General features: G+C 35.3%; 3 protein-coding genes and 1 pseudogene across 3 annotated transcripts; 3 read left to right on the top strand and 1 right to left on the bottom strand.

Moving 5' to 3' along the window:
• The first annotated feature begins 214 nt into the window (after positions 1-214).
• LOC140835497 (uncharacterized) lies at positions 215-5,707 on the top strand (annotated as a pseudogene).
• A 2,116-nt stretch (positions 5,708-7,823) lies between these two features.
• Positions 7,824-10,822, top strand: LOC140833516 (uncharacterized). The gene is made up of 3 exons (XM_073197852.1): positions 7,824-8,396; positions 8,770-8,937; positions 9,042-10,822. The coding sequence occupies exons 1-3, from the start codon at positions 7,854-7,856 to the stop codon at positions 10,773-10,775; spliced, it is 2,445 nt and encodes an 814-aa protein (XP_073053953.1). The 5' UTR covers positions 7,824-7,853; the 3' UTR covers positions 10,776-10,822.
• A 1,579-nt stretch (positions 10,823-12,401) lies between these two features.
• On the top strand, positions 12,402-14,302 carry LOC140834525 (uncharacterized). The gene is made up of 2 exons (XM_073199467.1): positions 12,402-13,444; positions 13,819-14,302. The coding sequence occupies exon 1, from the start codon at positions 12,519-12,521 to the stop codon at positions 13,434-13,436; it is 918 nt and encodes a 305-aa protein (XP_073055568.1). The 5' UTR covers positions 12,402-12,518; the 3' UTR covers positions 13,437-13,444; positions 13,819-14,302.
• Positions 14,303-18,436: 4,134 nt separating this feature from the next.
• LOC140834524 (plastidal glycolate/glycerate translocator 1, chloroplastic-like) lies at positions 18,437-23,324 on the bottom strand. The gene is made up of 8 exons (XM_073199466.1): positions 22,879-23,324; positions 22,436-22,751; positions 21,775-22,036; positions 21,466-21,581; positions 21,273-21,382; positions 20,823-21,000; positions 20,597-20,726; positions 18,437-18,700 (listed from the first exon to the last, which is right to left on the bottom strand). The coding sequence occupies exons 1-8, from the start codon at positions 23,188-23,190 to the stop codon at positions 18,550-18,552; spliced, it is 1,575 nt and encodes a 524-aa protein (XP_073055567.1). The 5' UTR covers positions 23,191-23,324; the 3' UTR covers positions 18,437-18,549.
• Positions 23,325-24,147: the final 823 nt, after the last annotated feature.

Here is a 24,147-nt window from a genome sequence, read left to right as displayed (position 1 = left end):
AAGAAAATCTATATAATTGGATTGAATGGATTAATATCAACAAAACTCCGACTCCCCAACTTATAAATTTATAATATTATAATTTTAAAAATCATTGTATTATATAATAATTTTTGTAAAGCAATTATATAATCTATCAAAAAAAAAGAAGCAATTATATAATAAATTTTTAAAGTGATAATTATATACATAATATAATCTCAGTGTCAAATCGCATTGCCAGCTAAAATTAAGTTCCAAACTGTTCGCAGAAAGCGAGCCGACGGACGTGTATGCTTGCTTAGGTCTCTTTTCCTCGGCCTTCAACCGTTCAACTTTCTCAGATCTTCGTTTCATTTTTCTTCTTCTCCGCGCTATCAAGATAAAGGTAAGATTCGTTCCTTTTATTTCTATGTTGTACTCTCTTTTTTAAAAAACTTGTTGCCATTATTGAGTATTTGTTTGATACAGTCACAATTAATTATTGTGTCTCCGATTGTACGAATGAAACTCATGTATCCGAAATTCATTGTCGTAAGATCGTCAGAAATCGCAATCAGGCAAATAGGAGAAAATGTTATTGGAAATAGCTGGTGGTTAATGTGACAAAAATTGGTTTTTCAGTCTGGCCCGGTGTGCTGTTGATGAATCACTATTGAATTTAGAATATTTAAGGCCTTTTTTTTAAATATTTATAGCTGTCCCAAAGCTAGAATTTGTGCCAGCTTATGATCTCACTATTATAGGGGCAAAAATGTACCACCACATCCAATGTTTCAAACAACGCATGTAGCATGTTAGATGACTGTAACAATTAAATCATTGAGAGTTGTATATATAGGATTTAGACAATTATAAGTTAGCTACTGGGGTGAAGTGAGACGAAAGTACACGATCTTATCAGAGCTAATACCCATCGCTATTTGTTGGACTGATCCTATGGGTCACTCGCTAACATGTTGTAAACTTTACGCAATGTGAATGAGGTATGTTAGACGCCCCACATTGTTTGGATTAAATTTTTGGGAATTGTATATACAAATTTGAACAATCCTCTTTCGTTGGGCTGACTTTTGAGTGGAGTTATGCCCAAAGCCATGATCTTGATATGAATTTTTTGGGCATGAGGGAGTTTGTTAGGTGTTCCACATCGGTTGGATTAAGTTATTGAGAGTTGTACGTATGAACTTGAACAATCTTTCTCTCTTGAGCTAGCTTCGGTTGGAGTTAGACTTCAAGTCCATTATATTAGCATATCATAGAATTTTCTTGTGTTCAAGTATTCATTTTTCTAGCTAATACCAGTTGGTTGATTAGTTATTGATGCATCATGCAACACTTAGCATTGTTGATGGACATGACCATCTTATTATTAGAGCTCCCATTTCTTTACCTCTTTTAAATTTTCTTGTCACAATACATTTCCTCGTCGATAGTTATTAACTGGATGACAATCTATATTAGCTTGAATCAATAACTGTGTCATCTACCCATGTCGAGATAAGGCATCCTGTCTTCTCGGGAGATGAGTTAGAAGGATGTCTTGTCCTTCGTCCATACATTTTAATTTATTACAAATTTTATTTTTCTTATAAAAAAATTGGCATGTAAACTTTATTATATCTTCATGCTATCTTGACATTTTATTGTGCACTTTCCAAAAAAAAGGGGAAACGTGTTGTTAAAAATTAAGTAATTATTGGTTCTTTTGTGATAGTTTATTCTATGCTCAAAGAGCTAATAATCATCCTTTTATTTTGAAATGACTGTGTTCAGCATCTAAAAAATATCATGTTAAGTTTAATTCAATGGTGCTTTATGCAGAGAAGCACTTTCCCTTTGTTGATATTGCTGTTATGCAAATGCTTTCAGGTTCTCATGATCTCATTCTCAATTATTTTTTATTTCAAGATTGATGCCATCAGGGAATTAATTGACATGGATCGAGAAACAAGGTTTTGGCATAAACAGTTTTGACCTTGAAATCTCACATTTTTCTTATTAATAATTCCGACGGCTGTTTTCATTGGTATCTGCTGCTATTCCTTGTTGAAAAACTTCCAGTATATTTGTCTGCATTCTGAAGGAGTTCATTTACTTATTGATGATATCGCAGCTAGAAGCAAGTCTGACATAGTCACCTTTGTCAAAAATAAAAATATGTCCGAAAGTATATCTATTTCGTCTGGATCTAGATCTTACTCACGGAAGCCTTTAGTACCAATCACATCACTAAATCATTGGAAAATTGGAAAGGGAGCTGGTGTTCAGATAGCATCATTTCTCATTAAAGCTATTGCATTAGAGATGGTGCGGAGGTTCTCAAGGGCGAGATGTCCTTTTGTCTGGAGTGGTCTGCAAGCATTGCAAGTAATTTGTTACCCCCCATTCAAGTGGATTCAGCGCTGGAATCCTTTTGGAATGTTGGTCAAAGGCATGCAGGTGGGTTCTGGACTGAAAGAATTTTCCTTTTAATATGGCTGAACCTGACCTGCATATATAATCTGTCACATGTCATTTTACGTTTGTGCCAAGCGTCTATTTTTACGTTTTACGTATATACAACCTGAGGCTAAATCTTTCTCGTGAAATCATTTATGATTTCAAAAGTATATTCCAGATTATAAGTGACAATCATCTCATTTTGTGGTTTTTGTTTCTTTACTCTGGAAACTGATGTACTTGTTTTGCCTTTTGCATCTCTTTGTTCCTTGTCTTAAACATTATTTCAGGCACAATTTTGGGTATGTTCTGATGTGGTGGCAACCAATCCCGATCATGAAAGGGATATGAACACATATAACTAAAGAAGTTGTGAAGTGGCAATTTATATCAACGAAATGCAAATTTCATTATTTTTTTCAAAACTTATAAAAAAGTTTCTGGGTAATGAAGGTATCGATATAGCTTCCTCAACATTCAAACAATGTGCTGTGTTTGTTGTCGTAGTTGGTAGTTTTTATATCTACAACTAGGATCAGGCATCATTTTGGGAGCTTTAATCCATTGGCACTATTTTCTGAAGCTAATTTGTTGACTGTAAATTGCTTTTTTCAGATGTTAGCACGTCCTTTATTGGTTCTCTCTATCGTGGATGCTTTCTCTGATCATTCAGACGGCAGCAATCCTGCTGTTGATAATACTGAAAATAATAATATCAATGACGAATCTCAAGCATGTTCAGACTCTCGTTCAAGATCCTCATCCGTGCAGTGTGATGATGATGACATAAGGTGTAAAAAGTAGTTGTACATGTTATACACCATGAACATAAATATTTTGTGGATGATTTCTTTAGGATGGTCTACATGAACTCACCCACATTTTCATTCTTCCGTACTCATGGAAACTATACTCCAGTGGAGTTTTGATTCTTTTAAGACATTTTTTGCTGGATTTCCTGTTCATTTGACTTTTTTCCATTGTACAGAATTGGCAATGAAAAACCTCAAGGAATGCTTTCCGCAGGGTGGTTCTGTAATCTTTGTAAAGAGCTGGAAAACCAGGGAATTACTTTACCAGAGAGGTGAGTTTGTTAGTTATGGTGTTAATAAAACTGTTGAATGACTGTTTTAAATAGAAAAAAGCAGAAAAGATATCCCAGAGTAATATTTATGGGTCTTGGTCTTTTCTTTTTTGTTTCTATTTTTTGTGCCTTGCATTTTCCTATCACATTATTACCTTTTCTTCTGCCATGCTCTTCATATATCCCGATCCCCGTAAACGTTTGGATTCAATTTTTTTTAAGGTTTTTGAGAAGAAATATGTTCCTTTGTTTTCTTCTCTTCATTTCTTTTTTGTTTTAGAAAAACCTTCATTTTGTGGCCACAACAATCTTTGAATAGTTATTTTGCTGTAGTTTAAATTGATACTTTGACTAATTTGTTCCAAATAGTTATTTTGCTGTAGTTTAAATTGGTACTTTGACTAATTTGTTCCATCTTTTTTTTTTTTTTTCATCTTGAATGACAATGAAAAGTATTCACTCTGAAGAGTGATAATAGCGATTATCTGGTACTATCAACAGTGATTTATAGGCTTTTTCAGTTGAACAGTCATTTTCTTTTGCATTGCTTTGAAATTTCCTGCTGTCATTCAATCTTAGTTTGACATGTTATTAGTGCATCAATATGATGTGTCACATTGTAACATTTTTATGCTAAGGTTGGCAATGTTTATAAAATATAGTTCGATAATAAAATTTGTAGGAACAGAGCAAAGCAAGTTAAAGAAAACAGATTAATTTTAGTTTTATTGACTGTTATCCTGAATAATTGAAACCTATTTTTCCTTTATATCGTGGTCAATAATCTGTAAAGTTTATGTATAGTTGTCTTTGGGCAGAATTAATGAAGAGGAACTCCAGAGGTTTTATGTAGCTGCAAATGGGGATTTATCGAGCTTGTTCTTATCATTAAAAAAACAATACGCTGGAGAGAGACTTACAAACTTCTCTCCGAGGAGGAACTTGAGTTGTGGTCAAATATGATTTTCTGGCATGGTTTTGATGTGAAGCATCGACCATGTCTTATTGTTCGTCTTGGGCTGGCATGTATCACCTTGTCGTCCCATGATAGACCTTGCTTTGTGCAGGCAGTGGGTACGCTCTACAGCCACTCTTGGAAATTTTTCTGGTGTTCAGCTCCTCATGGAATTTTCTCTCTGAATATCATGATATAATGAACAAGCTGGTTGAGGTGAAAAGTAGGATCATCTCGAGTATAATGCTTTATTTCATTTCCGGCTGTTCTCCCCATCTTTTCTACTCCCTTAATGCTAAGAGAATGTTAGAGTCAGTTGCATTTATTGTCTTTGTGGGGTCTGAACCTTCACGTTTGTTTCTCGCAATATATGTAACACTCCTTCTCAAGTCAAGGAAGTTAATATTTTTGTCCTTGCAGCTTAATTATCACCATATTTGTTCCCCTGATTCTCTTATCCGCGTACTCAATATATATGTACTCGCAAAACTAAGTATTGTGTGCTCGGCTTATGGCTGTTTGTAACTGAAGTATCTCAGGTGGAGCACGGTGTCCTCTACTTGGTGGATGGAGAGAATCCTCAACTTACTGTGATAGTGGATTGTCATGGGTTGTCACCTCTGAAAATTCCCGTGCAAATGATGAGACACTGCTGTAATCTTTTGCAAGACAATTTTCCAAATGTTCTCGGTTGTTTAATCATTATACGGCTTCCTCCGATAGTTCGTGTTATGGCACAAACATTTATACAAGTAAGCTTATGACTACTTTACGTGACAAATTGCTTTAAACGAGAAAATAAAGTCAGAACTTTTCACCCGCATATCCCGTTATTTAAATTTGTGCTATTTTTTTCTGTCCCTTTCATCAGGTTCTCAAACCAGTCACCAAGCAAAAACTGAGATTCGCAGGAGAGGCGGATCAGAAAGTTCTTTCCGATTGTTTCCAAACACTTCCATCATATCTCGGTGGTCTGTGCTCATGCACAAGATTGTGCTAAACTGGGAAAAGGCAGCATGCTACGAAGTTTGGATGGCCATACCAGCACATCAGAGGCAGTTTCTGAGATCACAAATTTTGAGGATTTCTCATCCATCGAACCAACTTATCAGTATGATACAATCGTGGACAATAGCTGCAGTCAAATATTGCGCTCTGCTGTTGTAGGTATTCTCATTCTCTGGGTTTTAGTCGCATTTATTGAAGGAATATATGATCCCTCAAGTCGTCCATATTTACCCCCGTGATGTTGCAATAGAGGAACGTCCCTATTTCTCTCCAAGGCTTGATTCTTCTCATCCCTCTAGGTTAAAAAGTCTATATATCTATGTAATGTAGGAACCATACTGATTGATGTGTTGTAGTTATTTGTAACAGTTTCTTACGGGGAGAAAATTTGTAAGAAATACTTAAATTCCATGGATTGAGGATTGATACCTTCTTGAAAGTCTCCGATTTTTGTTCCACTTTAGAACTAGTCAGACGGTGTTACATGGAACAAGGCTTGAAGATTGTATGATCAAGTAAGAGGTAATGCAAACTTCTGACTGTTATAAACGGAAGGCAGGCAAAATTTAAGTTAGAATAATATTATTTTGAGAGACATCTAGTGACTTGAGATTACAAGATCCCAGTTTCATAAAGACCATAATATGCCGATCTTGCGGCGACGAGAAACGGCGTAAATCGGCCACATATTGATTTTCAGAATTATGATCGAGTACCATGATATCTTTTGTTTTTGAACTTTGATAGGTGCAATATCTGTACTAGATTCCAATGTGAATCCTGTGGTTTTCAATAAATTCAAGTTGAAATTGATTCTCAGAGCACATTAAGTTGTGCTTTATGTCAAGAAGGCAAGAATATTCAATTGGCTCCACTTAGGACATCATGGTGACTCTTCGGATTCCGAACAAATAAAGCGAGGTGACACTAACTGTTTCACTAAATCTTGTCGAAATATTAACTCTAATTTATTTCCTTCTTTGTTTGGCCCACTTCGAATGAAATGTGATCTCGAATAGCTGAAGCCTTGATTAATAATTGCAGCAATCAATCTCACTTCCATTATCATACCAAATAATTGGCTGCAACGTTCTTGATATCTAATTCGGTATAATCACATTTTTGGCTCTGCGATAAAAAAATAAGTAAAAATAATCTGTCTGCTTAAACCATGCGCTGTACATCTTTATCCAGGGCAGAATTAGTGGAAGGGAAATAATGATGTAAGCTGGCTTGTTTTATAAATATTGAATATACTTGCACTAGCACTTTAGTTGGATCCACATCAAATTAGGCGTGACGTTACAAAAAGGAAAGAGAGGAGAACTTGTGGTACAATTTCCCTGTAATCCAAAAAATAAAAGCAAAGAGAGAATATTCCAAAGGGCAGGGCCGACCGACCCGACCCGAGCCGATTTCGCATTTATTGAGTGGGATCCCCATACATTAGGTCGTTGAACGACAGCTGACAAATTTGAAAAATCCAAATTCTTTAATGTCAGCTGAGACACTGGGTACGTAGGTGATTTGGTGTACGCGCACACTCTCGCGTATATTAGAGAAAATAACATTTACATCCTTCGATATATTGTTTATTACCATAAATTTCTAAGGATTTATTTACTATAAAACGTACCGTACTCAAAGTGATATTTTCATGCATCATAGTTGGTTACGATAAAGAGGTGATTTGTTGTACGTAAACACGTATATGATATATTTTGTCTGGGATTTATGTTTTTTCATTAATGAACAAAAAATTAATTGTGGAATAAGACTAATCTACCTCTATAACAATTGGTTATTACATAGTTTCCACTCACCTTGATTATATGCACTTGTACTCCACTTCCACCCCTCCTCGTTATTAAGAAACGCGATTAATAGGCAAAAACATGCAAATTCTTGAGGTATATAATTATAATCATTCAAAATTCGAGGATTTTTGTATAATTAAAACAGAGCAAGTTTGTACGTTCACACTCGCGCACTATACTAACAAACAAATCCATGCTCCACCTAGCTATAAGCTTTGTGCTTACATAAGCTATAATCGCACTTCGGCACTGGATTTGCAACTAAAAAGATAGAGTTGTCATATTTATATATGTATTGCTTTTTCCTCATTGATATTCATCACGTATATATTATATCATAATAGTAGCAAAAAATAACTTTTACTTTAACGAACTTGTGACGTTATTTTAATGCCATTGGGAATGTTCGCCTCATTCTTCATTGACCCTTTGCTCTATTCAAAGGATCAGAAACTCACTTACCAACGCAATCATTTTCCATTACAAAATCCCCCCTTTCACCTCCAAGAAAATTCACTATCATCTCTCGATTAACCTCTAATCCTATACACAAAAACCAGAGTTGGAAATGTTGTCCCAAATCGAATCAAACCGTGTTAAAGCAATGTGGAGGTGTTGTCTGTCTTCAGCCTTCCGCACGGGCATAGCATGCACCATAGTCGGCAGCGCCACCCTTTACGGCCCAAAGTTTTTCACCCGACAAGTAACATTCCCTGCATTTTCATACGTGACAGTGATTCTTATCATGAACGATGCCACTTTAGGCGACACTTTCCATAGCTGCTGGCTGGCGCTTTATGCTACCATGCAAGGTGTTTTACCGGCCATTCTCAGTTTGTGGTTGATCGGCCCGGCCAGGCTAAACGTTGGCACCACCTCAGTGGTGGCAGGCCTTAGTGGATTCACAATAGCTCTGCCGGAAAACACTCATTTGATATCGAAGCGTATAGCGCTTGGACAGATTGTTCTTTTGTACGTCGTAGGTTTTGCTAATGGTGAGAAAACAGATCCCATTATGCATCCTGTCCATGTGGCGGCGAGCACCGCCTTTGGTGTGGCGGCTTGCGTTTTGGCAATGTTGTTTCCGTACCCAAGTTTGGCTTTTTGTGAGGTAAGCAAATGCATGTGGTGGGAAGATCCTAGTGCGACACATGCATGAAAAGCATACAAACCCTAATAAAGTGATACACACTTACACACACAAATTATATTATATATATACATATTTCTTCAAAAATAAATCACATATATATTTATATATAATTTGAAAATTAAGAATAAATAATGATTCAAAAACATTTATTGATAATAATAAACCTTTTGAACAGGTAGAGTTATTCGTTCAAAAACCAACATCATATTATAAACTTAAACACAAAATATACGTCAAGTCAAGAAAGTCAACCAGTTAATGAATCACCAGTCTTAATTATTTTTTTCTGAAAAAATAATGACTAATGGCCATGCCATTTTCTGCATTTCAGGTGAAAGAGAACTGCAAACTCTATATACAAAATGCTTCCAAAAGGCTTAATTTATATATGAAGGCTTTCTCCACAGAAGATAGTACAGTGTCGAAGGGATTGATTTCACAAGCAAAGTTTCTTAATACCACAGCAACCAAACTTCTAAAAAATATCGAATCAAAGCAAGTAAGCCTATGGATTCCCATGAAATAATAAATTAGTATCGAATAATTAAGAGGTAAAAATCTTAAAATATATATTGACATGTTATGTTACAATATTTTGAACAGGAGAGCATGAAATGGGAGATAATTCCAGCCATGTTCTTTAAATCCTACAACAAAAATCCAGCTGAGAAATTGACAAATCTTGAATCCATATTAAAGGGAATGGAGATTTCCTTGACAAATCATTCTGAATTCCCAGTTAAGATATTGGATTCCGAGCTCAATAATGTCCTTCTTGTCATGGAGGAGCAATTCTTGAACCAAGTTAACAACATGGCAGTCGAAAAGACGATTTTAACGCTGTCTGATACAGAAATAGACTCAGTATTTTCTCAAACCTTGAAAAACAGTACTGCCCCATTATCGAGCAAAGATTTTCCCTCGTTGTTCTTTATATTCTGTCTAAAACTCATGCAAGGCAAATCAACACGATCTGTTTTACCAGAAGTTACATGCAAACAAGGATCAGAATTATCAAATGAGCACTCACAGAAAGAGAAAAATTGGGCCTTAATCACAAAAGTATTGAGTTTTAGTCCTATAAAAGTTAACAGAAGGAGATTATTGCCTGCCCTAAGATGCTCACTTTCTTTAGGATTCGCGGTTCTGTTTGGATTGATATATAGCAAGGAAAATGGGTTCTGGTCGGGTCTTCCTGTGGCGATAAGCCATGCTGCAGCACGAGAAGCGACATTGAAAGTTGCGAACATTAAAGCACAAGGGACAGTTTTAGGGACTGTATATGGAGTAATGGGGTGCTTTCTTTTCGAAAAATATGTGCACATAAGATTTATTTCACTACTTCCGTGGTTCATTTTCTGCAGTTTTTTACGAACCAGCAAAATGTATGGCCAAGCCGGTGGGATTTCTGCAGTTATTGGTGCCGTGTTAATATTGGGAAGAGATAATTTCGGCCCCCCTAGTGAATTTGCGATAGCCCGAATCGTTGAGACTTTAATCGGTTTATCTTGTTCTATAATTGTGGATATGCTCTTGCAGCCTACAAGAGCTGCTGTTTTGGCCAAGATTCAAGTTTCGAACTGTCTCCAAGTGTTGCACGAATCTGTGGGATCGGTAAGCATTCCATCTTTGGGCGAGTTTTTCTTAGGAGACAGGCAAAAGACGCTGAAAATCCATGTAAACGAGCTCGGAAAATTCATCGAGGAAGCTGAGATGGAACCCAATTTTTGGTTCTTGCCTTTCCATAGTGCTTGCTATAGTAAGCTCAAAGGGTCTTTGTCAAGAATGGTGGATTTCTTGCTTTTCGAGAGTCAAGTACTCATGTCCCTAAAACAAGAATTGTCAAGAAATGGGGACAGCAAAATTTTAAGACATGATTCTATTGTCAAAATAGAAGCCGATATCAACCTTCTAAAAAGTGTGATTTCCTCTGCTATAGAACTCTTCAAGGAAGTTAGTTTGGTAAGATCACTCGAGAAAATCGAACGCGAGTTCGAGAAGAGGAGAGATTCCCTCGATCTCGAGTTGGGAAAATCTTCAATTGCATGCGTGGTCGAATGGTCAAAATTCGATAATGATGAGCTTGAACAGAATACAAATTCTTTTCTTCAACATTTAGATGAACTTGTTGATCAAATGGAGGTGCATGAACTCATGAAGAACCAAGTGATTTTGAGTTTCTGTTGTTTGATGTTTTGCATGAGAGGCTTGTTGAGAGAGACTATGGAGATTGAGAAGGAAATAAAAGAACTGGTGCAATGGGAGAATCCCTCGAGCCAAGTGGATATGGTTGACATTTTATGTAAGATTTACGTATTGGGAAAAAGTGTACAATGAAGTCATATATTATTGCTCCGATTCTTTCAAATATTTTTAAGCCTATATATGAGTGGTTTATTGCTTAATTATGTGTTTTATTTTTTAAATACGGTATTCGATAATATATTATTAGTTTTTACACGTGCTATAAACTGTGGTTATTAGCCTAATTAATAGATCTCTAGTTTTTATTAATTAGAAAATAAATGTAGATATAATAAAATAACAATAATTAATTATGTCATATCTACTGTCTAAGTATTAATAACTATTAGTGCAATTAAACAGTTAAGCTCAGAATTAAAAGACTGAGTCACTATATAATTATTAAATAAAAACTGCCTTAATAAACAATACCTTAAATCGGGAAAACAAAATTATTCAAGTTTATAGTATTCAAAGCGGACTTCAACATTTTTGCTTTCTGTTTTTTAAGAAAATAATTGATTAATAACTACGATTTCATATACGAGTTTTTTTTATAAAAAAAATAACCATGAAAAAATATTGATATTTTAAATGCATTATTATTTTCAAATCAAATGCGACAAAACAAAAACATTATTATAATAATAAGAAGAAGAAGAAGAAGAAGAAGAAGAAGAGGAGGAGGAGGAGGAGGAGGAGGAGGAGGAATGCTAATTCTTCTCTATGTATGTAATGAAATCATGGTACGTTATAATTTCGTAATTAAGTTTTAGAATTTGGTATTTTTTTTTTTGAAAATTAGAGTTTAATTATATTGAATTAAGATGCATATATTTTTTATGCATGCGTTGTTTGATGCTCCCACATAGGAACCGACGAACACAATAGAATCTTGGTGGAAACTATATGGACTCCACATTCCTCATTATAAGTATGACTTTGAAGGACCATTTTTCAAACATGATTTTTAGTTGTATGTTATGCAATCTTGGGTCATTTGGAAGGGGATATATGCATCTGGAAACATAATCTGATGATCATAACCAACCAGTCGTTTCAGGTAAATTGGATTCCTTCTTACCTTGAGGAATGTCAGAAAGTAAGGAGAATGAGATTACATGAACTAGTGGCTAAACACCATGATAGAGTGAAAAAATGGACTAAACCTCCATTGGGACACTTCAGGCTTTATGTTGATGCAAGTTTCTATGAGCAGAAAGATGTTTTTAGTGTATGTGAGCAGTGATTAGAGATCATTATGGAATTATCTATCGGGTTCAGTGGCTGATACAAAACTCAATGTTATATTTTTTGTTTTGCTTGAAGCTCGTTGTGCATGATAATTATAGCAATGTGTGGGTGTTTCGGATTCAGTTCAAGCTGTTTTTTGTTGATAGACCCTATAAACATTATTAATCATGATGGTTCTCTTATCTAAGACATTTGGAAGCTTTTCTATTCTGATTGTTTTATGAGAATTCGCAATGTTAGTAGAGGTTCGAACATAGTTGTTAATTGTTTAGCGCATTTTGTTCTGTCCTATCTTTTACCATTTACTTGGAGTGAAGATATTTACTCATCTCGATTGATGAATATACTTGCTCGTTATTTGTCACTTGTCTAATAAATAGATTGATTTATGTTTTGTTAAAAAAAGATGCTTATATTTTAAATTGATTAAACTAAATATATATTTTATGGCAATTTAATGGGAAAAATTAGTAGAGATTCAAATCATATGCAATGGCAATGAGTTTGAATTTGTGTTTATCAGCGTTGATTTGATTTGATAACGATTCGATTCGCTTTGCCCTAATTTTAGAGGACTTGGAAATGGCAGCCCTGATTTACCAAATCTTCTCCTCCTCCGCGCTGCTTTCGCTAGGGCTTTACCACCTCATCTCCGCCACCAAGCACCACCTCAAATCGCCGCGCGATTACGCCGCCAAGCTCTACCACCCCTTCCCCAACGCCAACCAGCAGAATCGGTTCCTCAGGTATTTACAGCTTCACCTGGTTATATCATTCCTATTCATCGCCCTAATCCACCAGCTCCTTGTGTCCGCCGACCCCGATCCCCTTCTCAAAGGCCGGACGGCGGTGCACCGCCTCATATCCCTGCAGTCCTCCGCCGTGATATTCTGCTTCATCCTCCTTTCCGCCGCGCTCCTCGTCTCCGAAGCCACATCTCTTCTCCCTCTCCCCTCCGATCTCTTCTTTGCGATAGCCTCTGCACTCTTCTTCCTCCAGTATTCTCTCTCCGCATCCGACGCCGCCGTACAGACTTCTGATCTCCAAGCCAAGTGCGATTCCGTCGCGGCGCATGTTTCCGCATTCTCGTCTGCTCTCTGTCTTGTTCTTTGCTGTCAGCCCAGACTCTATGCGGCGGATGCTGCTCTCGGAGCCTCTTTCTGTCTGCAAGGGCTGTGGGCTCTGCAAACAGGGCTATCACTCTACGTGGATGCCTTCATTCCGGAAGGCTGCCACAAGCTGCTTGATGTCGTCAGCGGGGTGGAGGGATCAACTAAGTGCGAATTGGATGACTCGAAGCTAAGGGCAGTCGCAGTCTTGGATCTAATGTTTGTGCTTCATGCCCTTTTCGTGCTTCTCATTTTTATCGTGACTTATGCTGCTATTGCCAAGACTTTGGGTATCCGCAGCAGATTTGGATCATATGAAGCCTTGCCCACCGGGGCTGCTGCAGACTCGAATCATATTCAATTAAAGACCATGACTGGAACTCAAGCCTGATCAGCGAGGTATTTCTGTTCTTTAATCCCATGTTGAAATTCTTGTACTTCAAGTGAATTTTTGTCGAAGAAAGTGAGCATGAGCATGTACGATGTGGCCAAATTGAACTGATTCTCGTAAGGAAACGCGTGGATGCTTGATAGGAAATCTTTACCTCGGCTATTTTGTTGTACTGTGTTTTCAATTGTTTACTCATGCCTGGCCAAACTAGAAAATTTTTGATGTTACGCCATGAAAGGTAAAACAAATAATTCCTTACACTATCCAAATGATTATAAAAACTAAGGTGCAAAATTTGCATTATAAATCAATACAAGAATTACCTTTTTCTTAGCTGGGTGTTAGTTACCCTTTCCTATTTTTGGCCTGTTCATCTCAACAGCTTGCCAATCACTAGAAACTGAAGAACGTTGGGAATCTACTGGTTTGGTTTGGAGGGATTGGATGAAATTAGGTTGTTAATCGAAGAGACATCCACTAACTCGCACCAGTTGAAGTATATGGTATAAAGAAATTTTTTTCCTAAAAATTGATGTGATCCTGCAAGCATCGGACGGCCATAAGGTGATGTCCGGGAGCAGACTAGCGGCGCAAGCAAGAACTTGAAAATTTATGTGCTATTTGTTCAAAAATTCTAGTTTCGTCGTCGTAATTTCATGGAGCCACTTTCCGTTCTCGGAAATTCATGGGTTACATTCACATTCTCTAGAACACTTCAAGCATATATTTGACCGAAGTCGCCTTGCTATAGTGCTAGTGCCATTTTACCTGCGAGGTTTTCATATTAGAAAAGTCAATTCATTGTACATTTCGAACTTTTCACTATTTAGTCCTTGAATGGCATTTACCCGATCAACTTTGAATATCATAAAATTTTGTTACGTTTGAGTGAGGATAACAGAACATTGGTTTCACATAAATTTTGTTCTTCGCATTTATATTTGTATTTTAAAATAGAATTCATTTTGCATAAACATTTTCTATCTTATCCACAAACCTAAAATGGTATAAACGTTAAGTGTACGACAATTGGAATACATTTATAAAATAATATTTTTTTTTCCCAGCCTCAACTTGTATTAGATTGTCAAATTAATAATTTCGATAAGTTAATAAGATGATATTTTTTAATTTCGATAAGTTAATAAGATGATATTTTTTTGGAAGACTCTTATATAAATCCATGATCTTCTCGATATCGTAAATTAATAATTCTGTAAATTTATAAACATAATAACTAGGACAATTTAGTGAATATGATTCTTGAAATTTAACTCTATTTGGATTATTTATAACCTTTTTTTATTACATTCAAAAGCTTCAATGTTACTTCTCAAACAAAAAAAAAAATTGAAAAATTATTATTGTTATGACTGTGTGGTGCCTAAATTTCGTCACGTAATCATACAATATATGAAGTCATATGCATAGAAAATTTCTTCTCAACAACGTAATAATATAATGAATATACGACAAAATAATACAATTATCACATTATCTACATCACTCAAATAAGACAATGAGCTACACTGTCTCTATGCACTATCAACTACAGGACTGTTTGACTAGACACACCTAGTCTTTCACCTCTATCATGTCTCACGGCATAGTCCTATAACCTGTCCAACGGAAACAGTTTTCGAAGAGTGAGCATACACAACAATCATCATCATAATACATAACAGTTATATTAACAACAACATAAAATATATCTGAAATGATAACATAAATACTCTTTTTGCTGTTTCAGGAGAATCAAACCACCAACAATATCAACAATATCACTCCCATACTACTCCTCTCATAATCCTGTCGGGCCGGGGGTGAGGGGCGCTTAAGGTGAGTGATTTCACCTTTTGGAGCAATATCACTCCCATACTACTGCAAAAAAACATCATCAATCTGGGGCTTGTGATATATCTAAATAATTCAACAACAATTATCATATCATTCTCACTGTATCAACACAATCATTACAGCCTCAATATATAACATCAAATAGCTCAACAACAATTATTTCAACAAAATATAAAACTCGATTATATATCTTCATCGTTCAACAATTAATATTCTGGTGTATTTAGTTACCAATATTAACATCAAATACACCCTAATAAATTTAATTTAATTTAAATAGGCTATATAAAAACATCTGCTAAACTACAAAAATTTAATATCAACAGATAGTCTTTACTTCGTAAACTCCGAATATATAATCAGAATTAATAACAACTGACAAACAACTCTTCAATTTCAATCCTAATATCTGATTATAATAAATTAGGAATAATTCAAAACAATATCACTATAATCTTCTCTATTTCGTTAAAATCTTACATTATTTAACCATCTTCAATTTCTATATGATTTAACAATTTATTGGATTTATTCCAGAAATCGATGATTTCAAATATCACCAAATATATAAAATTTATATTTCAAATCGAAGATTTCGTGTCAACGATATCAAAATTGAAGTCGATTCGTCGATTGGATAAACCAATAAGTCGCAAGATCGACAAAAAATTGAATTATTGTTATCTCACTTTTCTACCTCACCTCTCTGTTCAAACGTCTCCTGTTGTGTTGGAATTTTCAAATTCGATTCAATTCGATTCAATTCCACCGTCTCATTTTTTTAAATTTTATATTAATAATATAATATAATATATAATATTTAATAATTTTAAGCATCGATATATCCGTTTGGATAAATCAAACGATCAAATTTATTAAAACTTAAAACATGAAACTTCTATATCTTTGAGTTTTCTATGTTATATCGAAATTTCAAATCATTTGGACTTCATATGATTAAAATATGTCATATTTCATTCTTTAAAATAATTAATTATTTGTAATATCACATTACTAAATAAATGAATTGTGATATTTATTTAAGACATTACAGTTTTCTCTTGCATAGTAATTAGTCGTGAAATAATTGTTCAACAGTAAATTTAATTTTATGAGTCTTTTTCATATTAGTTCAATAGATATTACACTTACCTGACACATAATAATTTATTTATGTAATTAAATTCATTTTTACTGAATCGAAAGAATACATTTTAAAATAATAAATTGTTTATTTATTCCTAACATTATTAATAATAGAGGTGTATATATATATATATAATAGTGGTAGGGGTGGGGGTGGTGGTGGTGGTGGTGGTGGACAACCAAGAAACCAAGTGTCAAAAGTTTGGTAGATTTTCATCTTTTGAAATCTCGAGTACAAGTTATGAAACGGGTACTAATTGAATTTGGATTTTGGATCCAAAAAACATGCGTACCACTATTTATTGATTGCAATTTATCACCTAAGCCTAACGTTACAAAATTCCTACCATTTCAGTTGCCCAATAAAATCATGACAAGTACCGCCATCTCGGACCTAACCCACCAAGAAAATTGTCATAAAATAATAAGCCAATGGCAAACTTGAAAACCAAAGCAAACGCTAGATATAGTAATTAGTTTGGCGAAATTATTTCCATTTGCCTTCAAATCGAAGCAAAGCAAACTCCCTTTCTCCCTATAAATAAATAAATAAATAATCTTCTCATCATCCACCATCCAAAAGATACCACCCACAATGTTCCATTTCAAAGCTTTCCTGTTGCTATTGCTACTCGTTTTCAGCTCCTCAATGGCGGCCAAGATCCCTTGTACCAAACATGGGAAAGATGCTAAATGGAGATGGCAAAGGCAGCCATGGATGAACCATGGAAGCTTTCGTGGTCGCACAAGGGGACGACTCATTAATCCGACAGTCGAGAGTCCATTTCAAGTCCTCAAGTTCCCTGTTTAATCTGTTAGTTTTAAGCTATTGATATATTGTTGTGATCATATTGTTCCCTCTTTCTTGTTGAATCTCCTCCTTTAACGTTATTACTTACACAACAAGCCGCAACTGTTCGACACGATCTCAAACTTGTATGCATATTAAATACTTGTGTCTTATTAGACGAAGGGGGAGACCCATGTATGATACTCCAGATGATACAAGATGGCTTCAGTGTGCATAACTAGACGCTATTAATGAAGAATGGTTTGCGGTCTAATTTAATTAGAAATCATTTTAGGAGTAAATTGAGATTGGATCATGGATGGTTCTGCCAATGGACAACGAAACTGTAGAGATCGCTGCAATCATCACACATCGATTCACCAGTAAGAACTTTGAGAGACTTACATTAAGGTTGGGCTTAACATTTGAACGATGATGTCCCAAACAAATTTGGGAAAAGGTCTTCGATCGGGTTCGTTACTAAATTGTAATAAACATCTTTGCCCGAATAAAAAACAAGAATAATAATAATATGACTGGTGACATGCATGAGCTGTCAACTTCGAGATGGGCATCAAATTCCATATCGATCCTGCAAGCGATTCGGAAAGAGTTAAAAATTTGAAAGGTTCTTCCATTCAATAATCGATTATAGTTCAAGTTTTTTTGGATTTATATCATCATCTTGGGCTAAATTTAGCTTACCAGAGGCTAGCTGGAGAATCCAGGAGGTAAGAATTTAGAAATGAATTGGAGTGGGGAAGGAATCATTACCAATTTGGCCAAATGAAATGATGTCTTAAAATTTGGCCATGAATTTGTTCTCCTTTATGTCAAGATGAAGGAATATACGAATAGCGTGCGGTCCCAAAATTTATTCTTGTATACATCCAAAATATCCCCATTAAAGTCGCAATAGTCGCAAATCCCTCGTGTTCTGCTGTCGTAACACGTGCCCACATCTTAAACCAGATTCTCTTATGTTTTGTTTTGACCTCGAGGTTTCATCCCATCTTCTCGAAATATGTTTTTTTTAAAACATATAATAAAACATCTTATAAGTTTTTAAAAAAATATAATAAAACATTTGATTTGACAAATAAAATAACGCGAACCGAAATAACGTTAGGAACAAGCAGGTCTTTCCATATATGTGGGATGGCTTGACTTGACTCAACTCAAAATTTCAACGGCAGGTCTTTCCATATATGTCAATTTCATTTATTTATGTTTTTCACTTATAATAAAATAATGCATACATATACAAATTCAACACGAAATAATGAAAAAAAAATTAAGAAAGAAATTTTTTTTCCCCCCTCAGCCAATTATGGCTAGCAGGCTTTGTCTAACGGCTGGAAGAGAGCAAATGAGAGAGCCAAAGATGCCAGTGAGAGCATATGCAATTGCACAAAATGGAAGAGCCTCAGGTTCCTTGGCAGATAAAGCAGCCGTTCCCAACCCGTGAGCACTGATCAGAACAATTAAACCATATTTATTTTTTAGCATTCTTTATACCAAACATTTTGGAAAAAAGTTTGATGTAGATGATCCGCCACACAATTTGGCAGGTTAATAAGATTGCTACCTGATGGATAAACGCATGGGTGATACCCGATTTATTCAATGTTATCCTTGGGGTATTACCTCGAGTGTAGTTAAATTACTCTAAAGAGATCGTATCTATATTTCCGAGTAGATCAATACATTGCATCACAAGAGAAAATGATTGTTTTCTCTTCTTGTCCATGGGTCGAAGCTACCGATAATGCCGTAAGTCATAGTTTGGTACAATTTATAAATAAATTAAATAATGATTAATAAGTTATCATATTTCATCTCATGTTTGATATATTTTTAAAAAGTCTTCTAGAATTTCATGGACATATGACAAATGTTGGTCTATGTGTAGAGACTCACTTTAAATATTAGTAAAAATTTGAGGCTCGGATTTTGCCCGAATTAATTATATACAAGTTCGATTCAGAGCTCGAATTTTTTAATTTTTTGGCTCGAGGTGTAATCAAAATCACGAATTATTCGAACTATTGTTCGGATGGTAAGATTCGTGATTGAAGGGCGAAAGCTCGAAGCGTCTGAATGTTCGAAATGTATATACGTTTAATACATAAACAAAATAATTTTGGTTCAAGTTCTACTCGGAAAAAAGTTCGAACAAATTCGAGTTCGGGCTAAAAATAATTCAAATATGTTCTAGTTTTGCTTGAATTCGATAAATTCGAATATGAATCAAATATTTATCGACGCTATTCTTTAATTTATCTTCCCCACTTCCATTTTAAAAAAGTTAAATACATATTTTAAAAAATTAAAATTAAAAATAATAAAATTAGACGCAAGCGCTAGCTCAGAAGGTGGTAATTAAAGGAGTGCAAGGTATCATGATCATATATACTAATAATATATGCACACGAATTTCACGAACATAAATAATTTATGGTATATCAAAAGATAAATTAATACTTTAATTATTTTAAATTTCTAAATTGAATATAGTAAGTCTCTTATAAGACGGTCTCACGACAGACGAGTCAACCCTACCGATATTCACAATAAAAAATAATACTCTTCTATCGATATTCACAATAAAAAGTAATACTCTTAGCATAAAAAGTAATATTTTTTCATGGACGACTCAAATAAGATATCATTCACACAAAATACGATCTGTGAAACTATCTCACACAAGTATGTGTGTGTAAATGAAACAAAAGTTTTTGTAACCCAAAAAAGTTTAAGTTTTGAAATCTTTAAAGTGTAGAAAATATCGAGCCATGCAAAGCTAAAATTTTGTTATGGTAAGTATAATCTTGTCAGTATTGTCCAATAGTAAAATTTTAATCAGTTTTATTAAAATCATACGAAATATTGTTGATTGTATCTTACCATCTTTCTCATCCTCTGTTTTTCCTTATATACCGAACTCTGCCTAAGACTATGTTGGAACTTATCCCGGTTTATTTCATCCTACTTATGCGGGCATTGCCCCCATGATAGGATGGATGGTCAAGATTTGTCCATGCATATGTAGGATCCACTTTTTTTTTTTGAAATTATATGTTTGGCAAGATCTTGACCATCCATCCTCTCATGGAGGCAATGTCCACATGGGTAGGATCTCATTAACAACTTATCCCCATTTCGGCTTTATAATTTTGGACGGTAATATTGCATGAATGAATCCTACCATAAGTATAATTTAAAAAAGACAACTTGAACGTAAATCGATTCAAACGCAGCCTAGAGATTTTATTGGGTTCACATTTTAAAATATCATATTGGATATTATTGTGATGGTTATATATGACCACTTTGTATATAAAGGTTGAAAATTGAATCTTCGTACCTTGATGCGGTTGCTATTCCTCGAGCGATAGGATCGCGGAATCCTAATCGGTCAAGAGTAGCCTGAACAAAGTTGGCGCCGACAAGTCCGGTTACCACGACTACAGCAGCGGTAAGCGATGGATTGGGACCTTAAAAACGAAAATGGAGCATTTTTCTTGATCGGGTCGTTTGAAAAAAAAAGTTGGCTTCGAGTTAAAAGTATAGAAATAACGCAAGTTTTCGACCTTCAAAGAAAGTCACAATGCTGAGTGCAAGTGCCACAGTTATGCATCTGGGTAGGATTGAGACGGTTAGGGATGGTTCCAGGCCGACCAGGCGTCCTATGATAGCAGTGGAGTACAAAGAAAACACCGTGGATATTATGACTGAGGTGAATATTTCTGATGCATGTCTCTTTACCAGCTGTACATTTTTTCAAACCAGGAAAAAAATATAAATCAGTGACTATTTCAAGCATTTTTATTAAAATAAAACGTGGGTTTCGGACATTTTGCAGCTGCAGTATGTTTTTGTCGGTGATACCGACCAGTCTAGCAGGCCCTGAGCCTGAAAATCCATGGGGAAACTCTTACCTAGTTCGAACTTGTTGGATGGTTTTGCCTTCAAGGCAAAATTTTGGAACCTAAAAGAACTAGACTCAAATACGATGATTAAATTGCAAGAGGATCAGTTACCTTTCTTTGTCGGAACATTGAGAAGGCGAAGGAGAGAATAACAGATCCAAGAAATCCCATTAAAAGGTCACCAGCTCCAGGATTTGACGAGGCCTTAGTAAGGTAATAACCTGTAATTTTAATTTTTACCATAAAACATATTTTACATGTCTTTGACCGCAGTTTTTGCATGATAATTTTGTTAGATCGTTACCAAGGACAGGATTAAGCCCACAATTTGACAGTTTTCCATAAGCCAATGCTGCCAATTCTGCTGAGAGCGTACAGCAAATAATGGGATGGAAAACCGTCTTCACCTGCATCGGTAGCCTAAAAACCCGAAGATATGACCCGAAAACTGAGAAACATAACAGGTAAAGACACAGAAACAGAAACAACATGCATATATGTTGGATTGAGCAAATTCTTGTTACAGTTACCCTGAGAAACATAACAGGTAAAGACACATAAACAGAACCAACATGCATATATGTTGGATGGAGCGAATTCTTGTTACAGTTACCCGGAACCGATCATGTAGCCTAGTACAGTAGAAGCGAGGAGAAATGGCAGGCACGTTCTAGCATTGGTTCCAAGTGCAGTGGGGTAGAGAAATGCTGAAGCGAATGATACGAGGAAAATACCGCCCCAAAGCCATAATTCGAGTGAAGAAAAGGGAGAAGGCTTAGGCATTGGTTCGGCTGGTATCATTTCCGTGTTGACCAATTTTCTCACTGCTATAGCTGTAAAACCCGCCACAGACAGTGAAGCCAGCCAACCTCCAACTGCAATAAAGTAGGGGGAAGAAACTCAGTGTGATGCATTTGTTTGCAGCAGGAATGGGCCAGACGTATTGGGTTAAAAGATGCATAGCTTGAAAAGAAATGTCTTTTATTTTCTTAGATCGAGCAATGTTGCGTCAGCGTTGCACTTTAGAATCGAACATATTTGGCTTTGATTGTGACAAAATAACTTAATATTTTCAATCGTAGAAAAGTTCAAATGTTATTATGTCCCAGTGGTTGTATACACGGCCACAGTATAGTAGGTCTGTCTCAAAGCGTGGTAGCTAACATAAGTACAAATTGAGCAAAATACCATAGGATAATTAATGACTTTAACTCGGGATTTCCAAGCTGCGGAATCTGAATTCGGAACTAAGATTAACTGGATCGGGCACATACCTACAATGAGAAGGATTTTAAATCCAGAAGCTGCTGGTATATCTTTGACAGCAAGAGGTAGAACCACCAACGAAGGCACGTAAAACAACGGCAGCCACCGTTGAATAAACACAAGCGCCGGCTGAAAAAAGTCGAGCAGAGTAGTTGCTGCGTCGGGGATGGTGGCATCAAGAACCATCAAAATGGTGAATATACAGAACATTCCAAATAAAGCACTTGGGAACTTAATGGCAGCATCCACAAATGCCTTTTTCAATAGCTTGTCCATGTATACTATGATCCCCAATGAAACCACCAAATGCAATAGCTTTAAAACCTGAAAAAGAAACAAAGAAGGCCATAATTATTTGAAAATGCAATTTTTTTTATTAAGTCATCCCATCTATCTAATGAACTCCTGTGGCATTTTGATGGAACGAAGATGATACTCATGCATTAATTACCATTGTTTGAACTCCTTCAGAAGTCAAACCGGTAACTGATCCAGAGGATTTGACAGCAACGTTTTTCTTGGTATGCGTTTTAGGAGCTTCAAAAACCAAGATTCTTGAATCGGGTTCAAGAGCATCGAAGGGTCGCAGAGTTTCAGCCGCTTTGCCATAACCGTCGTCTGCTTTTCGAGCTCCAACCGAACAAACCGAAAACAATCGTGAACAGACTTTTCTGGGTTTTTTGACAGAAGCCAAACGAGCTTGATTGGGGAGAACACCACGATGAACAAGAAAAGGCGAGGGAAATTGAGAAATGGAAGCCATGTGAGTAATAAAGAAGCTGAGCGAGCTGCAGAGGAGGATGTAACATTTTCTTGAGTTAGCAGTTTGCGTGTGAAATTTGTGTGGACACGATGAAACGTCGGAAACTAAAGAGATGAGTTTCACCAAAAATATATTAAATTGTATTAGATTGGATTCTGTATAACGTTATAAATTCCCGGGTCGTGTTTAAGTTACGGTTTTGTTCGTTGATCTTCTGGGCTACCCTACCAGCCACACGACCCGTATCCATGCACGTCAATCTACATTAAAAATAATCCGACATCCTTAAGAAAAACAAATATTTTACGTAATTTTTATGGTATAATTTTTTAATTGATTTCAAAACGATTTTCTCAAATATATGATAAAGAGTAGTGTGTCAAATAAATTATTGATTTTTGGGGAAATGATATTCTATGAAATTTGAAAGTAGGAAAAAATAATTTTTATGTCCATATAACCCAAATCCCATAAAATCTTAAAATTTTTCAAAGATTTTGTTTAGTTATACTTCATATTCTCGATTTTATTTTTTTTCATGAATAATATTACTAGTATCAATTTGTTAGTATCATTTAACGTCATTATAATTATCAATCTATTTTTTTTATCATGAAAATAAATTTTTTAACTAATTCTCCTTATTTATAATATTCTAATTTATTTATATTAGTTGTATTAGATGGATTTACAGAAATATCTTATAATTTTTAATACACATTTTAAAATCTAATTATAAAATGTGGTGTCGTTCGTTCGTTTGTTAATTAAGTTTATTTACTAAATTGCTCAAATCTACAAAATCATCACTATAATATTTCAGCCGCAAATTAGTCAACATTGATCATATGCCTTTGTTCTGTAGTTTTTTTTCCCAACATTGGATTACGTACATAAAAATATATTTTACTATTCAAATTGTACCATATCGAATAATCAATTCTACTAATAAATTAT

This window comes from Primulina eburnea, chromosome 6 (genome assembly GCF_022965805.1).
Source record: "Primulina eburnea isolate SZY01 chromosome 6, ASM2296580v1, whole genome shotgun sequence".
Lineage (NCBI taxonomy): Eukaryota > Viridiplantae > Streptophyta > Magnoliopsida > Lamiales > Gesneriaceae > Primulina > Primulina eburnea.
This window is presented reverse-complemented; position numbering and strand designations above follow the sequence as displayed.

Coding starts and splice junctions, on each gene's coding strand:
- LOC140833516 (XM_073197852.1), top strand. CDS start 7,854: ATGTTGTCCCAAATCGAATCAAACCGTGTTAAAGCAATGTGGAGGTGT. Junction 8,397..8,769: donor CAAGTTTGGCTTTTTGTGAG/GTAAGCAAATGC, acceptor TCTGCATTTCAG/GTGAAAGAGAACTGCAAACT. Junction 8,938..9,041: donor AAAATATCGAATCAAAGCAA/GTAAGCCTATGG, acceptor TATTTTGAACAG/GAGAGCATGAAATGGGAGAT.
- LOC140834524 (XM_073199466.1), bottom strand. CDS start 23,190: ATGGCTTCCATTTCTCAATTTCCCTCGCCTTTTCTTGTTCATCGTGGT. Junction 21,582..21,774: donor GGCTACATGATCGGTTCCGG/GTAACTGTAACA, acceptor TCGGGTTTTTAG/GCTACCGATGCAGGTGAAGA. Junction 20,727..20,822: donor CATTGTGACTTTCTTTGAAG/GTCGAAAACTTG, acceptor TTCGTTTTTAAG/GTCCCAATCCATCGCTTACC.
- LOC140834525 (XM_073199467.1), top strand. CDS start 12,519: ATGGCAGCCCTGATTTACCAAATCTTCTCCTCCTCCGCGCTGCTTTCG.